Here is a 17397-nt window from a genome sequence, read left to right on the forward strand (position 1 = left end):
GCATTAAGGTTTTTTATTAACACGGGTATTAAACAGAGAGGGGACACACACCTTATCTTCAAAACAAGGCAGTTGGGAAAGAATCAAAGTGATCATTTTTGCTTAAAAATAATCAAACAGCGTGTGAAGGGGACGGGACGCGTGGAGAGTGCGAGGGAAGGAAATAGCGACGTTACCCACCAGACATGCCTGAGGGACAAGCTCCCACGGAGGCAGGGAACCTTCTAGAAAAGACGGGAGGAGCGGGTGCCCCCCGGTGCCCACCAGCTCCGTGAGCCTGGCCTTCGTGGGATCGCTAGGGCAACTTGTCTGCCCAGAGCTGGCCACGCCTCGCCGTGGGGGGCTGGATCTGCGTCCACGGGAAGTCACTGCACGGGGCCGCTCTGGCCAGAGACCCCAGCTCAGGCCCCCCCAATAAGTGGGGGCGTCTCAACTGCCGGAGAAGGGCAACGTGATCCCACCCTGGGCGGCCACCACCGGCTAGGAAGACGGCAAAGAGACCTTCTGCCCCCACAGCTGTCAGACCCGCCAGGCACCCGAGAGCCAAGCCCACAGGGAGAGGACTGGCCGCGCCCCCGGGCCCCGGCCGCTCCCACCAAGGACGGAAGGACCGAGTCTGCACAGCCCTTCCTGATGGTCACGCGGGGACGTGTCCGCCTCAGGACAGGAGGCAGGCGAGCCACCTGAGCCCGGGGAACCCCGCCCGAGCTTTCATCCTCATCCCAGGACATCGCGGAACCCAGCGGCCGGACTAAGCCCAACACCCACTCCCAGGATAAACCACATCCTCCTCCCTTTGCCTCTTTTCAAATTAAAAAAAAAAAAGAAAGAAAAGCAATAGGGCCCTCGCCAGTTCGGCTCAGTGGTCCCGGGTTCGATTCTGGTCAAGGGCACGTACCTCGGTTGCGGGCTCCTCCCCGGCCCGGGCCCTGGTCAGGGCGCCTGCAGGAGGCAACCCATCGATGTGTTTCTCTCGCATCGATGTTTCTCTCTGTCCTTCCCGCTCTCTCCCACTCTCCCCAAAATCAATGGAAACTATCCTGGGGTGAGGATTTTTTAAAAAGCGATAGAATCCACGAAGAATGGCCCCGCCGCGAGGCCGGGGCTCTCACCCGCGTCCCGCGGGGCCGGCTGCGCTGAGCCGCCAGGCGAGGCTGAGGGCTGGCGGGGCCTCGGGACGCTGTCATTAGACTTTCACGAGCCACTTCGGGCCTATTTCCTGAGTGAGAAGAGCTGTTTGCACTTGGCTGGTGTGGACTTGAAAGGAGTCCAGGTAATACCGGGGGGGAGGGGGGGGACACACTTTAATTCCTCTAATATATTTCCTCTGAGGTGACTGGACGCTGGAACCGGGGAAGGGCAGGCCTGTGGGATTTAATTGGTTCCATTTGTCATTCCAGCCTGACTCTGCCCCACCTCGGCCCATGAATCATTTCCAAACTCGCCGGGCGCCCCAGCGCACCCGCGTCTGGGAAGGGAGCTGGCCGTGGGTTCCCAGGGAGGTGGCGCAGGCTGGGCACGGCCCTCGGAGGCTGGGCGTGCAGCTCGCAAGGTCCGTCCCTGAGACGGGCAGCGCGGGAGAACTGAGGATCCAGAAGGAACCAGGGGGTTCGGAGCCCCGCGTCGCACCCCCAGTATCTCATCACCCCACGTCCGATGTCCGATGCGCTGAGAAGTTGGGAGAGAGAGATGGGCCGTTGGGTTACAGTTACAGGACCCCGGGCCCCTCCCCACGCAGCCGGACGACCGAGCTCCGGGCCCCCCGGCAAAAAACCCCAGAAAACAGAAACCGTCTGGCCAGTGTGGTTCAGTGGCTAGAGCGCTGGCCTGTGGACCGAAGGGCCCCGGGTTGATTCCGGTCAGGGGCACATGCCCAGGTTACGGGCTCGATCCCCAGTAGGGGGAGTGCAGGGGGCAGCCATTCAATGATTCTCTCTCATCATTGTTGTTTCTCTCTCTCCCTCCCCCTTCCTCTCTGAAATCAATAAACATATATTAAAAAATAATAATAAAAGGAAAAATACCCTCGAGTGAGGATTTAAAAAAAGAAAAGCCACTGAAATCCCAGGCGGCAGAACCATGAGGGGAAAGCGTTTGGAGAAAAGGCAGCCCCTCTCTGTGAAGCGCAGGTGAGGGCGCGGCCAGGCCTGCGGGGGGACCTGGGAGCAGGCTGATCGCGGGGCGTCCACACCCCACGGGCTGTGCGCCAGGAGCCTCTGCCAATGACCACGTTTGTCTGCCAGCCGCGCGTGCTCGCTGGGGACTGGCAAGGTATTCGCGTAGAGTCGGCCTGTTGAGATGTGAGCTATTTGTGGGCGCTGATCTCAGAACACGAGGCTGATACGGGGGCGTGAGTCACGGAGCTGCTCCGGACCGACGTGTGCCCTGGAGGAGGAAGAGGGGATGGGCTCGGAGAGACTGAGTCAGCGCAGGGAGGCGCTAAATATATACCAGCTGGACCCGTCCGGCCGCGCGCCAGCCCTCCCCGACCACCTACGGTGTGCCCGTCCCCCAGGGCGCTGAGAGGGGCAAGCCAGCGTGGCCTCGGCCCTGGGAAATAAGACGCTGCCCCGTCGACCCTGGGGAAAGCCCAGTCACGGGGCACAGAGCACAGTGACGTTGGACGCAGGGGAATCGCAGCCCCGAGTCCAGAGAAGCAGGGATACGAGGAGGAGGGTCTGCGCGTCCGTGGGCAGAGCCCAGAGGGTGAAGGGGAGATGAGCACAGAGACTCGCTGGCAAAGGCCGGTCTGTTGTCCTCGCCCATTTTTCCCCCAAACAGGGGCCACCACCATCCGCCTGGCTCTGGGCATCAGCGAATGAAACCCACTGTGGTCGTCCTGTGATGGGGCAGGGACTGTGAGAGCCCCTCTGGTGTGTGAGATCGGGGCAGGCTTCCTGGGAGAGGTGTCCCCAGGAGTTCTTCCACCTTCACAACTCCTGGCAGGATGTTCCCTTATAGCTCACCTTGGGAAGAGGAGGAAGCCAAAGGTGTCTGGGGAGGTTGGGGGACTCTGTGTCTCATCTATTATTCAGTTTAACAATCCACTTATCCATCCATCCATCCACCCATCCATCCATCTACCCATGCATTCATCCATCTGTCCACCCATCCATCCATTTACCCATCCATCCACCCATCCACCCATCCATCCATCTACCCACGCATTCAACTATCCATCCATCCACCCATCCATCCATCCATTCATCCATCCACCCATCCATTCACCCATTCATCCGTCTATCCATCATCATCCATCCATTCATCCACCCATCTGTCCATCCATCTATCCATCTACCCATTTCTCTATCGTCCATATATCACTTATCCATCCATTTGTCTTTTTTAAAATATATTTTTATTGACTTCAGAGAAGAAGAGAGAGATAGAAACATCAATGATGAGAGAGGCCTCCTGTACGTCCCCTACTGGGGATCAAGCCTACAACCCGGGCATGAGCCCTGACCAGGAATCGAACTGAGGCCTCCAGTTCACAGGTCGATGCTCAGGCACTGAGCCACGCCAGCCAGACCATTCGTTTGTCTTTCCATCTATCTCTCCATCCATCCATCCACCCACCCATCCATCCATCCACCCATCCATCCATTTATCACGCATCCATCCATCTCTCCATCTGTCTGTCCATCCCATCCATCCTCCAATCCACCTGTCCATCCACCCACCCCTGGAGACAGTCAGTGAGCCCTGACTGAATCCCAGTCCTTCCGAGGCTCGGGGGAGCTTTAGTCACCCTTGGCCGCCACGGTCAAGGCAAGGAGAGGCAGAAAGGGCAGGGCCAACCAGGGTGCTTAGTGCTGGTCCTCACAGAGATGAAAGCAGTGAGACAGGCGTCCAGTGCCGTGTCCAGCCAGCCGGCCCCTTTCTTGCTGAGCCACACCGGGCCGGTTCCCTAACCCCTCTGTGCCTGTTTCCTCATCTGCGAACGTGGCCGCTAGGGACTCGATGGTACAGCTCCTGGTGGCCAGCGGCCGGGCAGCGGTCTGCGGGGTGGTGGCGGGGGACGCCTGCAAAGGAAGGGAGAGGGGGCACCGAGCTCCCTGTTCTCTGAGACGTGCATGTGGGAGGAAGTCACTCCCAGACGCCATCCGCCTTGTCGTCCATGGTGACGGGGGTGCTGAGGGGGTCGGAGGGTGACGGGACTCGGGGTCTCCGAGCAGCTCCTCTCGAGTCACCGGCTGGACGGCGCACGGTCCAGCTGGGGGAGGAGGCCTGGGTCCTTGGGGGCATTTCGGCCTGGCATTCCGTGCCCACACCGGGGCCTTTGTCCAGCAAAGAGAGCGTGTAGACAGGTGCCCAGGCCCGCGGCCGGCTTCCAGGTTGGAGGCCCCTCCCCCGGTTTGCAGCAGCTCAGCCGCAGTGCAAACTGCTCAGCACCTGCTGGCAGGTGCCCGCTCACAGCTCTGCCGTTCGTCACCAGCGATGTGGCCGTGTGACACCTTGCGGGGGCCTCACCTCCACTCGGGGTCGCTTCCTGTGGGCAGAGCCGGGCTCCCCTGGCCCCGGGCGAAGGTGCCGCCTCAAGCCCTCGGTTTTGTTGTTTGGCTGGTTTCCATCTTTTTCATGAGCAACAGCAACCAGAGCAGCTGGGAGCGTCTCACTCGCGAACGTCAGCTGGGCCTGCGGTGGCCTGTGACCTCCCCGCTCGGAGCTCCTGCTCCCGCCCCCCTCGCAGCAGCGCGGGGCTGAGCGAGCGCCTGGCTGAGCTTAACCACATCAGGCCCGGGAGCAGGGGCCGGCCTGCGGGGGCGGGAGCAGGAGTGGGAGCTGCGAGCTGGGGGGCAGTTTACAAGCCAGGCCAGGGTTTGGGGGGCTTCCCTGCACCGGCCTTTACCTGCCCAAACTGGCCCAGATGGTGGCACGTCGGTGGCTTTTCACGACTGCCCCCTACCCCCCCGACCCCTAGGTCCAGGCAGGACCAGAGGGGCTGTCCTCCCGCCGCCCCCCGCCCCCCAGGAGCAGCAGCCCCATGAGGCTGGGCTGGGCTGAGCCCCCAAGAGACGGGCTTGTGCATGTGGGCCCCGGTTGGTGCCTGGTTGCGGGGGTGCCAGAGCATTACCTGGGTCACCTGAGGCCAGGCCCCTGCAGGACCCACCCTGGCAAGTAGCTGTCTGGGCACCAGCCTCTCTGGGGGCAGGGGCAGGGGCCCTGGGCCTGTGGGTGTGTGAGTTCTTGTCGAGTTCAAGTCCAGCCCCAAATCCATGCTTTGACCCTGTCATCCAGTGGCGCTGAGGTCCGTCCTGGGCCTCTGAGAGGTGCGTGGGAGCCCTGCAGTGACCGCCTTCTCTCTGGGGCGTGGGCCTGTTCCGAGGGGCAGGGTCCGAGGGGCAGGGTCCGAGGGGCAGGTTCCGAGGGGCAGGTTCTGAGGGGCAGGTTCCGAGGGGTACCTGGGGGGCAGGTTCTGAGGGGCAGGTTCCGAGGGGCAGGTTCGGAGGGGCAGGTTCCGAGGGGCAGTTTCCAAGGGGCAGGTTCCGAGGGGCAGTTTCCGAGGGGCCTGTTCCAAGGGGCAGGTTCCGAGGGGCAGGTTCTGAGGGGCAGGTTCCGAGGGGCTGTTCCAAGGGGCAGGTTCCGAGGGGCGGGTTCCGAGGGGCAGGTTCCGAGGGGCCTGTTCTGAGGGGCAGGTTCCGAGGGGCGGGTTCCGAGGGGCAGGTTCTGGGGGGCAGGTTCCGAGGGGCACCTGGGGGGCAGGTTCCAAGGGGCCTGTTCTGAGGGGCCTGTTCCGAGGGGCAGGTTCCGGGGGGCAGGTTCCAAGGGGCAGGTTCCAAGGGGCACCTTGGGGGCAGAGAGGAAGCTCACGAGAACCCTTGCCTGCTCCTGCCGCTGGTCTGTCCCTCTGGGGCCCCGGGCCACCCACAGAACATTCCCGACTGACCAGGAGCCACACTTGTACCCCCGGGGGAGCCAGGAAGGGCCGCCTCTGCCCAGCGGCCTGATGCGCAGGTGCAGCCGGAGGGGGGATGGGGGGCAGCAGGCACCTGTGGCCACCAGCCCGGGACCCTGCAGGCTCTCAGCGCCGGGCCGGTGTGGGCATGGGCTCTGCCAAGGCCGGTCGGCCTGTCCCTCGGCCACGGCCCCCGCACAGCCCTCAACAGCGAGGAGGCTTTCTGGTTCCACAGGAGCGATGGCGGCAGGACCAGCCCCCCGCCCACCCCGTGTTGTTAGGCTGAGAATCTGGCATTTCGGGCACGTGTGGTACAGACAGCCCAGCCTCCCCTCTGCGTGCCCTGGCCGCTGGCCGCCCGGCCGTCCCTGATGCTCCTGTGACGGCACTCACCATGTGCAGAGCTCCTCGCCCGCAGGGGTCCCCAGCTCCCACTCCTGCGCCGTCACCTGCTCCCTGCTGGCCGCCCCGGGGCCAGTGTCTGAGCAGGTCCATGTTCACTCATTCATTCATTCATTCATTCATTCACTGCCCTGCCCACGGGGGAGCTGGTCTGCACCACAGTGCCCGTCTCTTCCGACGGCTCCGCCTGCAGCGCGCGGCCCCCGAGACAAACTGCAGGCTTGCATGGTGACGAGACCTGTGCCTGGGGGAAGCCCAGCCCCCCAACACCTCACTCAGACCATTGATTGTGGGGACCCGGTTCTGCAGCCGGTGAGGGGCAGCCACCGAGCCCCAGGTTCCTGAAGCCCCTCTTCCTTTCTCGTGCGCCGATGACATCATTGGGGGTCTGAGTCCCAGGCCAGGGGACCCCATCAGCTCAAAGCTCTGCAGTGCCGCTGCCTCCCTCTGGGTTTCTGCCGAGTTCGCAGCCACTGCTGGCTGGGTGGCCCCGCGCCTGCAGCCCCTGGGCCAGGGAGGCGAGAGGGAGGGAGGAGAATAAGGGGCAGGTGGGCGGGGAGGAGGCAGGGAAGGCGTCCGAGCCGAGAGGCAGCGGTGGTGCTGGGCTGAGCCTGGGATCCAGGCTCCTGGGGACGCCCAGGCCATGCACCCCGGCAGCGCCGCAACCCCCACGTGTCAGGGTATTTGGGGGAACTGATCTGTGAGCCCCAGGAGGCTCCGTGGCCCCGGCTGCCTGAGTATTGGGGGACAGAGACCTTCCCACGGGGGTTCGCGTCGCCTTTTACCTGAACAGTTTGCGGTCCATGACTTTCCTCAGGCCCTCAATGCGCCCGCCCCCCGGGACAGCAGAGGCGGTTTCGGGGTCTGGCATCATTAGCGCAGGAGCGGGGCCCCTAGCTGCGGACTTGGGGCCTCGGCCTTCGGCAGCGTCAGCATTCCCTGCCGGGCGCCTGCAGCCTCCTCTCGCGGGCTGGGCTCTGGGGTCCCTGAAACCAACGGACCCTGGTCCTTATGCCCGGGTCACGCACCCCTGGCCTGGAGCTGGTCCCTGGGGATGAGGGGCCCCACACGCCCCAGGAAGCACGGCTCTCCACCCCTCTCTCCTCATGAGCTCGGGGAGGGCTGCCTCCACCTGGCTGCCCTCCCTGTCCCAGAAGCCGCCCCCTTGCTCACCGCCCCGTCCCCCCGCCTCCCTCCCACACGGAGCAGGTGGGCCCAGGCCCTGACCTGCCGCCTGGACGCCCGTCTGCCCCGTGACCCCTCACACCAGTCGCCTTTGGGGGGTAGCGCCCGGTCGTCTCATCCCTGAGCTGAGCTGAGCCACAATGAGCTAGTGAGAGTCGGAGGGGATGGGATCTCTGAGCTGGTTCTGGGCCTGCCCGCACGATGGAGGGGCTTCCGGAGCGCCCTCCGCCCCCTCCCGACAGAATGGCGCTCACAGAGGCCGTGAATTGCCGCAGGGTGTGCACGTGCACGCCCACCACACACACCGGGCTCTGGGGCTGGGCTGGGGCTGGAAACAGCTTACTGGTCCTTAAAGAAGGGGCAGGGGCAGGGGCAGGGGCAAGGGCAGGGGCAGGGGCAGGGGCAGGAGGAGGCCCGCCCTGGTGCCCACCGGTTGGGGGGTGGGCGCTATGCCAGGGGAGCTGTGTTACAGCAGCAGGGCCTGGGCACCGAGGGCAGCCTGGGGCGCCGTCCTGCTCGCTCAGACCCATTAGGCCAGCGAGGACGGCGGCCTGGCACCCCACCTGCGCGCTCGCCCCCGAAGGGCCTCGGCAGGCCGTGCCCATGAGCAGGAGAGAGCCACCCGGCAGAGCCCACACATTAGAAGCGCAGGAAACCTCGAACGATGTGCAAACCACTGGAAGGTTCTCCGTCCCTTGCTTCCCAGGCGGCATTTCTGATGGGGGCGGGGGGGAGGTGCACCAGCTGGGGAGCTGGCAGGGACGAGGACAGGGGGTCTGCGAGGCTGAGTGGGCGCAGTGGGCATCAGGGCAGCTTCCTCTGGGGGCGCTGGGACTCCCGGGGCCGGCCCCACAGCCCGAGCCAAGATTCAGACCCGGGTCAGGCGGGGGCGGGGGCGCGGATGCTGCATGCGGGGAGGGACTGGAGGACGGGGCGGCTCCTCCTGGCGCCTCTCAGAAGCAGTTTCATCTCTTTAGAGGGAAAGGGTTAGCCAAGTCCTGCTCTGTCGCCCCGGAAGCCAGCCAGGCGCCCTGGGAGGAGGGGCCGCCTCTGACCTTTTGGGGCCACCAGGAAGTGAGTGCCACCCAGTGGCCAGGCGCCGGGTCAGGGCGGGGACGGGGTTTCTGGATTAAGGAGGAGGGACATGCCCCAGAGTGACCAGGAGAGGGTGGCTGCTGGCCAGAGAGGGGGGCACACTGGACACCAGGTTGGGGAGCGCCAGGAGACTGTGGCCCCCGAGCCCAGGCCCTGCACCCCGAGAGGGGCAGGGACAGACTGAAGGCCCCGCACAGCGTCCCGAGGGGCGAGCGGCCAGCCATGTCCTGTTCAGACACCTGTGCGCGAGCCGGGACATGTGCCCAGCACCACGAGGGCCAGGAGCGCCTGGGTCAGGGACAAAGGCCTGCAGGGCGTCTCCTGGAAAAGAGGGGCTGGTTCTACAAGGGCGGAGGGCGGAAGTTTCTGGAAGGCGGGGCCTGTTCTTCCAGGTTGCATCAGGGTCAACGGTAGACCTGGCTGTTGGGTACAGGCGGCGGGGTCCCTGTGCCCGCGGGTATGACTGGCTCATACACGTTAGGAAGGCGTCGGTGTGGGCGTGGGGTCAGGTGGGTGAGCCCAGAACCTTCCAGCCATCCCTGCCCTCGGCCTCTGGGGCTGTACCTCACCTCCCACCAGAACAAGCCCTCTGAGGACCTAGAGGGTCAAGTGGGCTCTCGGGGTGACAGAGGGCAGGGGGACAGCAGAGGCGCCCTGGTCCCACTCGGGGCCCTGTCACCACAGCAGATGGAGGCTCCTGGGGAGCAAGTCTGCGGGGCCCAGCGCAGCGTCCGGGCCCAGGGCACCTGCCTAGGGGCTGCCTGTGATGCCGCATCCTGGCACAGGGCTGGCGCAGGCCCGGCCCCACCGGGATGTGCAGAGGGAGACGGAGAGCGGACCCTGGAAGGTGGGGAAGGTGGTTGGTGGAGGCGGCGGGGCCGCGGGCCGCCTGGGGCCCATCCCGCAGGCAGCAGGTCAGTCTTTTCCCAAAGCAGAGTGGGTGCCCCACAGCCACATACACGTATACACATGCACACACATGCACACACGTGCACACATGAGCACTCATACGTGCAAGCTGGATGGAGAGGAGCTTTAAGCACGTAGAACAGTAGTTCATTCGTTCGTTCGTTGGTTAGTTACATGGCTCTCCCTCCAGTGCTGACTCCGGGCACCAGGCACCAGGCCCTGGGGGTCAGGGTGAGGGGTCACCTGAGCCAGCTGGACCCCAGAGCTGGCAGGCCCGGCTCTGAGCCACCGATGGGGCTGGGGGGCGGGTGACAGAGAGACACAGAGAGAGAGAGAAGGGGACACGCACAGAGGGAGACAGAGACGCCGTCCCTGCCAGTTGCGTGCACACCCTGCGGGGTGGGGGCCGCAGGGAACCCCAGCCCACCCACCCCCCGCCTGCCCCTCTTCTTCCTGTAACAGAGGAAGGCGGGGGAGGGGCGGCCTCGCTCCGGGAGGTGCCACCACCGCAGGCTTCGTGTGGGGTCTTTTCGGCGGGTTTCCTGCAGTTGGGGTGGGAGGTGGGAGGAGGGGCCCTTCTCATGGGCCTGTGCTCCCCCCACAGCCGCCCACAGAGGCCTCACCTGGCACCGCAGGCCACGCCCCCTTTCCCTAGTCTTTCAGGGACTGGGCTGCCATGGTGAGGACTGGAAGCTGGGACAGAGACAGGAGCCCCGCTGCCACACTGCCCACCCTCCCTGTGCCCATCTATGCCCGCCATCCATGTGCCCACCCTCCATGTGCCCACCTGTGCCCGCCCTCCCTGTGCCCACCTGTTCCCGCCTACCGTCTCGTGTCTCCACCCTGCCCAGACCCTCTGGTTTCTCTCCTCTTTTTCAGAATTAGGCCCATTTGCTTAAAGTCCCCCCAAAATGGAGAGTTCTCCGAGCGGAGGCCCCAGCTCACACCGCTTCCCAGCTCAGCCCACGGAGGTGTCAGCAGCGCTGGGCCCCTGCATGTCGCTCGGACACTGGTCATTCAGAGGAGGGGCCGCCACGGGCTCCCCAAGGGCCATGGGTGCGGACGCACAGACAGACTAGAGGCAGGCGCTGTGTCCCCCACAGCAAAGCAGCTGCCCCATCCCTTGGGGGGCCCTTGGCCAGGCGGGAAGTGTCTGGGACACTTGGGGGGCCCTTGGCCGTGTGGGAAGTGTCTGGGACACTTGGGGGGCCCTTGGCCAATAGGAAGTGTCTGGGACACTTGGGGGGCCCTTGGCCGTTAGGAAGTGTCTGGGACACTTGGGGGGCCCCTGGCCGTTAGGAAGTGTCTGGGACACTTGGGGGGCCCTTGGCCGTTAGGAAGTGTCTGGGACACATGGGGGCCACAGGAATGTTTACGAAGCACCGATGCTCCGGCCTCAGGGCAGCTCCTCCCTCCCAGCTCCTCTCCCTTCATTAACGCACTCAGCAGATCCGCGGGGCGTAGAGGCCATGGGACCCAGAGCCGCCTCTGTCTGCACTGGGCAGTCACCCCCTCCTGCCCCCCGCCCTGGCTTCCCTGGGCCCTTCTGCTCCCATCACCTGCCCAGCCAGACACCCCTGCCCATCAGGACCTCAGGGTGAATGTGGCCTCAGCTCCCCCAATCCCTGTATCCGGCTGGGCTGCCCCGAGGTTGGCCCGGATGCTGCCCCATCCACGGCTCTGGCTGGTCCCCCAGAGGCAATGGACGGAGCAGGTGGGGGTCGGGGGCACCCAGCCTGAGGCTCCCCGCAGGTCCACCAAAGTGAGGCGACCCTCTCTGAGCTGGACAGTCAGGTCTCTGCATGAAGGTGTCGCCGGCCAGAGCCAGTCAGGGAACCGTGGCCAGAGGAGCCGTGGCTGCGGGTGTGAGAGGCTGCGGGTGTGAGAGGCTGCGGGTGCGAGAGGCTGCGCGGGGGGCGGCCACCGTGTCAGATGAAACTTTCCACGTTTCAGAAGAACATTTAGTCTTTCTGACTTGCAGGGTGAGGTGCACGCGGGTGTGAGCGTGTGCACACCCGGTTCGCATGCGGCCACACACCCAACACCTTTACCTCCGAGAGCGGCCTCGGGTTTCACACGTGGGCGCTCTGCTGGGGGCGTCACAGGGCGGGTGGCAGCTTCCACGCCGGCCAGTGAGCTGCTCGGTGAGAGAGAGGCCCCCTCCCTGGCACCGGGGCTGTTGGCAGGCGGCTGTGGGCCGAGGGCTCGCTCGCATGCCCGGGTGCTGAGCGCCTGCCGCTCCGGGCCCGGCCGCGTGTCTCATGGAGGGCGCCTCTGACCCGCTCCGTTTCTTCCTTCCCGGGCAGGTCTCCGAAGACCTGGGCGGCGAGAAGTTCTGCGTGGACGCCGGGCAGGCGGGGGCGGGCAGCTGGCTCAAGTACATCCGTGTGGCCTGCTCCTGCGATGACCAGAACCTCACCATGTGTCAGATCAACGAACAGGTAGGTCGCGGCTCATGCCCAGGGACCCCTGACCTCTGACCCTGCCGGGGCCTTGGCACCAAGGCAAGAGGCCTGGGTTGCCGAGGGGAAGGGTCCTCTGACCTCTGACCCTGCCGGGGCCTTGGCAATGAGGCGAGAGGCCTGGGGTGTCAGGTGAAGGGCCCCCTGACCTCTGACCCTGCCAGGGCCTTGGCAATGAGGCGAGAGGCCTGGGGGGCCAAGGTAAAGGGCCCCCTGACCTCTGACCCTGCCGGGGCCTTGGCAATGAGGCGAGAGGCCTGGGGGGCCAAGGTACAGGGTCCAGGGACCTCTGCCAGGCCCCGTCCTGCGTGGGGGTTTGACACGGTCGGCGCAGGGTTTCAGGGAGCGCGGCACCACCTCATGGGCTCCCCCAGGCCCTGGGTCAGTGCCTCCCGAGGCCGCCAGGCCTGGGGGCTAACGAGGCCGGTGCGTGCAGCGGAGCAGCGAGCAGACAGGATGCTGCGGGCCTCATTCCCGACGGGTGCCCCCGCCCAGGAGGCAGGCGGGAGGCGGGGAGCAGAACTGTCACTGGAGAATCGGGTCAGCCTGGGCTGTGTGGCCAGGCCCTGGGGAAGGGTTGCCGCTGACCAGCCGGAAGGCTGCCGCGGTCCTGCCGCCCTGAGACCCGCGGTGGCGGCAGGCCCAGCCTGCAGCAGGGACTCATCCCCTGGGTGTCGGGGCCGCCCTGGGCGGCGGGCATCCCGACCCACGGGCGGACCAGGATGGAAGGTGCTGGGTGGAGTTTCTGTGGACAGGAAGGCAGCGTGGCCCCATGCCGGGAGCGGCTTCGATGGCTTTAATCACAAGTTTGCAAGTGGCCGACCTCTTGGCTCTCCGCACGGGAGCCGGCCCCTGGGCCATGTTCCCGCTGTCTTCCCTAAACACGGGGTTCCTGGGAGCCGGAGGCCCAGCCCCTCCCTCCGAGCCGTTTGCTTTTGCCGACGGCATCTTGGGGTCACACAGGAGACCTCACTTGCAAAAGGGATTCCATCGCTTTCAAAAATGTTAGCAGAGACCACATGACACAGGCGCCTTCCCGCATGGCCTGTGCAAGCCGTTCCGTCAGGCTCCCCGTGGTAGAGAAAGGGTTTGGGATTAATAAAGGCAGAGCCGCCACCAGGGCGGTCCCCCCTCCCCGGGCTGGGGGCGACTCCCTCACCCCTCAGGGCCCCGGCGGGGCTCACCCGCACCCAGCAGGCCCTGAGCACACCCTGAGGCTCGAGTCCGCCTCTGCTCCCAGGACGTGCACGGCTTTTAGTTAGAACCTGACATTTAGAAAAGAACTTATTCTGGTGGCAAAAAAAAAGTTCCCATATAAAGCAAAGAATAATCATAAAAGGGAGAACAAAACTTGAAAAAAAAAAACTTTCTTTTTTAAAAAAATTTTTATTGATTTCAGAGAGGAAGGGAGAGGGAGAGGGAGAGGGAGAGAGAAACATCACTGATGAGAGAGAATCATGGATCGGCTGCCTCCTGCACGCCCCACACTGGGGATGGAGCCCACAACCCGGGCCTGTGCCCTGACTGGGGATCGAACTGTCACCTCCTGGTTCACGGGTCGACGCTCAGCCCTGAGCCACGGCGGCCGGGCCAGAAACCCTTTCATTGGAGATGGCGGGGCGTTGGAGCGGAGGCGTTAGATCAGGGCACACAGGGGGAACGGGCTTCTCGCCTTTGTCTGGGGAGCGTGTCCTTGGCTCTGGCCCTCACGCCCGGGGCAGCGGCCAGGCTGTGCTTCTGAGACAGAGAGAAGGGAAGACGGAGCTTCTGGGTTTCCCGTTTGGGAAACAGTGGCGGGCACGCGGGGCCCCGCGGGAAGCAGGAGAGCGGGCATCTGTCTGCGCCGACTTGGAAAAGCCCACAGGTGGCTGACCCTCCGCGTGGCCGCGTCTTTCCCTGGGAACGGCTCGGGGAGCTTGGCTTCCGCTCCACGTCGCGTCTGCAGCGTCTAAAGGGGGTTGACTGCCTTGCCCGCCTTTCCGTCAGACCGGGGACTGAGGGCTCCCCCCCACCCCCCCATCCTTCATTTGGCCCCACGCTCATCCCCGCGTGTCTCTGCTCAAAAGTGCTGTCCCCCGCGCAGCAACGCGCCTGGCCCTGTAGCTGCACCGGCGGAGTGTCACCCGCACAGCGCCAGGCTCCTTCGGGCTGTTTCTCCCGGACACGGCCTCGCGGTACCCGTCCTGTTTCGGTGCAGGAGCTCGGGGGCGTGTGGGGGGCGTTGAGGCAAAGGCAGAGGCCGGTGGCACCCGACCGAGCTCGTCAGCCCTCCGCCCCGACGGGGAGGGGAGCCCTCTGCCTGCCCTGCACCTCCTCGGCCCACGGAGCTTCCTGGTGTCCCCGGGCGCCCCGGCTCCCTCCGCCCACGGGGCCTCTGCTGGCAGCCAGGCTTCTGGGCCCCCACGGGCTCTGGGCAGTGAGTGACTTTGCAGCTCATGTCCTCGGCACTCGGGGGACCCAGACCCCGACACTGCACTGCGTCCGGGGCCAGGCCTCGTACCCCCTGGAGCCTCCTGGGACCTCTGCCCGTCCCCTCCCCGCCCACCCAGCCCCTGCCCCAGGGAGACAGTGAGCCGCACTCGGAAGAACTCGAGCTCCTGCACCCAGCGTCCTCCCTGCCATGGAGTGCCCACACGGAGTGCCCACACGGAGGCCCACACGGAGATGCCCACACGGAGGCCCCAACCCCTCCTTCCGGGCAGCGCCGGCCTCGGGTCCACCTGAACGGCCGTCTCCTCGGGGCGCTGGGTCCGGTGGCTGTGGGACCAGCCCTGCCTCTGGCGTCTCCTCTTTGCCAGGGACCCTCCACTCAGTCCCCGTGGCTCCGAGAGGCCCCTCAACAGGCAGGGGTGTTGGTGGCGAGGTGGCATGGGGCCACGGCGCTGAGGATGCTGCCAGGGTCACACACATGTTGGGGTGCAGGGCTCGGGGCAGGGGACCCCCCAGGGCGGGCCGGGCGGCAGGAACACCCACGTCAGCAGCCTGTTCGGGGCCGGGCGAGGGGCTCCGGCGGAGCAGGGGTCGGCCTCCCCAAAGTGGAAGCAGACGGGCCGACCTCCTCCTCCCGTCAGACAAAGGCAGCTCCTAGCAGATCGGCCGCCCGATAGCCACGCCGCACGCACGGGCCAGCGCCGGCGCTAATGCGAACCCGCTGCTTCCTGCCGTTGGCACCGGGCGCTGCTCTTTTGCTTTCGTTTCTGTTGCCCAGCGTGGACGCCGCGGTCTGCTGGGGCTGGGATTCTAGCCGCAGGCCCTGGCCCCCGTCCCCGCCCCGCCTGGCGCAGGGACAGCCCCTCTGCCTGGCAGTCCCCCCCTGGGTTTGATACAGTAAAAGCTGGAGTGAACTGGTTTTCCGTTTGGAAGCGAGAGGGCAGGGGTTCATTTCCGCGTTTCCTGATCAGTTCACAAAAGACTGAAGACACGCGCCCGTTCGTTCCAGTCGGAGAGCTGTCCGCTCGCTGCGCCTCCGGAGCAAAGCGACCCTCTGTCCGGCCAAACGGCGGCGAGAAACCCCGCCAGCCACCGGGCGGTCCCCGCCGCGGTCTCCACTGGCCCTTAAGGATGATGAGCGGCTTCCCTGGGACCCAGAATCCAGAGGGAGAATTAACCGCAGGCCCACACTGCCTGAGGCGCGTGCAGCCCAGTTTCCTGGTGGAGCTGCGGGGCAGGCGGCGAAGGCATGCGGCACAATGTAAAGACGGAGGCGCGCGTGGCCTTCGCCGCGCACAGGAGAGAGGCCCCGCGAGTCCCAGGCAGCAGCCTCCTCCCCGGCAGAGGGAGGTGTCTGCACACCCCTGAGCCTGTGGATGGGCCGAACCCAGAACTGCTGTCCCCTTGCTGGGCCCTGAGGAAGCGGCAAGCAGGCCAGGCCAGGCCAGGGGCCCGACACGGGCGGAGCTGCTGTCTAAGCTCACGTGCTCAGCCCCTCAGCCCTGCAGGGCTCCCGTGTCCACGGCGTCCCAGCGCGAGATGCCCTACCTTGGGGACAGCGAATCGTGGAGACGCAGTGACACTCCCAGGGTCCTGGGGCCACAAGGCAGCACAGGCACCCATGGCCCCCTCAGCGTCCCCGAGAGAGGAAAAAAAAAAAAGATGCCCAGGCATCGCCTCAGACCCCGTCGTCCCAGGAAGGCCCCCCCGGGAGGCGGCCGGCCGCTGGGTGAGTGGCTCCAGCAGCTCCCGGGGGGGGGGGGGGGGGGCTCCGACGGCCCTCGGCACCTCTCAGAGGCCTTTGGACTTCAAATCCGGGAGGGAGAGCCGTGGCCGTTTACAGAGAAGCAGCGAAAGCGGCTGCAGCTCTGCATCCAAACGCCCCCTTACCGTCTCCAAACTGGTCGAAAGGAGGGGGCAGGGTCGGCCGGTCACCTGCTCACTTTCCTGTTTCTGAGAAAACCGTGTGTTCCCGGCAGGGACGGCGCCGGCTGCCGCCTGCGTCCCGCGCCGGGTCCCGTGCTGGCCGGGCCTGCGTCCCGTAAGTGTAAGAATTCTAAGATCACGCAGAAATAAAACCTGTGGGGCTTAAGTGTTAGCGGGTACTGTTCTCCAGCTTCACATGAGAAGACAGTCTTTATCCTTGCGAATTCGTGTGATATTTAAAACAAAAACAAACAAAAAAAACCCCTTAAGAAACCGAAAGGAGAGAGTACCCCAACTGGCCGCCGTGATAAGGGGGGAGCGTGTCTTGGTCTTAAAGGACGTCGCTGGGGGAAACAGACGTTCATGTGCTACCGGCGGGGACTGAGCGTGGCCGGCGCCGAGCCCAGCTCCTCCGGCAGCTCCTTTCGCTGAGGCCCTGGCCACCGTGTGTCCGCACTCCCCGCCCTGCAGGGGCGCCTCTGGAGGGCGACGGGGAGGCTCCCCGTCAGGGCCACGCCGAGCAAGTCCCAGCGCCCGCCTGGCTGCCCCTGTCCGGCGAGGTCCTGGCCGTTGGAGAGCCTGGGCCCCTGAAGCGAGGACTCACTCCGAGCAGCCCGCTTGGCAAGCCCGTGTGGAAAGCCATGTAGGCGGACATTGATCGGCGCCAGTGAACCAGCTGTGGGCACAGCCGGCACCGCCCGGATCTGGGACCAGGGAAGGGCCACCCTGCAGCCACCAGCTCCACGGACGGGGCCGGAGAAGGTCTGTTCGGGGAAAGGCGCAGGTCCTTGCACGCCATCCCTGAAACAAAACACGCGTTTCCTTCCTGCGGCTCCGCTGCCAGAAAAGGGCCGCCTCTCTCCTCCTGTGGAGACTCCTGGCTCGGCCTGAGCCGGGTGGATGGCCCCGCCCTGGGTGTGAGGGGCCGAGGGGCAGACGGCGATAAGCCGACCTCGGATTTTCAAGGGGCTGCTATGGGCCCCAGGGGCAGGGCCAGCTCAGAACAGGGGCTCGACCCCAGAGGTGCCTTTGCCGACCTGGGAGCCACTGAGCCTGGCCTTCCTCCCGGGAAGTGGCCGACCCCCGGGA

General features: G+C 65.4%; 1 protein-coding gene across 3 annotated transcripts in view; it reads left to right on the forward strand.

The window, feature by feature from the left end:
- The window catches only part of PRDM16 (PR/SET domain 16), a 275916-nt gene that overhangs the window by 219548 nt on the left and 38971 nt on the right, over positions 1-17397 (forward strand). For all 3 annotated transcript variants that reach the window (XM_036351807.1, XM_036351809.1, XM_036351808.1), the window contains exon 4: positions 11797-11931. In XM_036351807.1, the coding sequence (XP_036207700.1) occupies positions 11797-11931 (135 nt within the window). The remainder of the gene's footprint in view (positions 1-11796; positions 11932-17397) is intronic.

This window comes from Myotis myotis, unplaced genomic scaffold (assembly GCF_014108235.1).
Source record: "Myotis myotis isolate mMyoMyo1 unplaced genomic scaffold, mMyoMyo1.p scaffold_m19_p_2, whole genome shotgun sequence".
NCBI lineage: Eukaryota > Metazoa > Chordata > Mammalia > Chiroptera > Vespertilionidae > Myotis > Myotis myotis.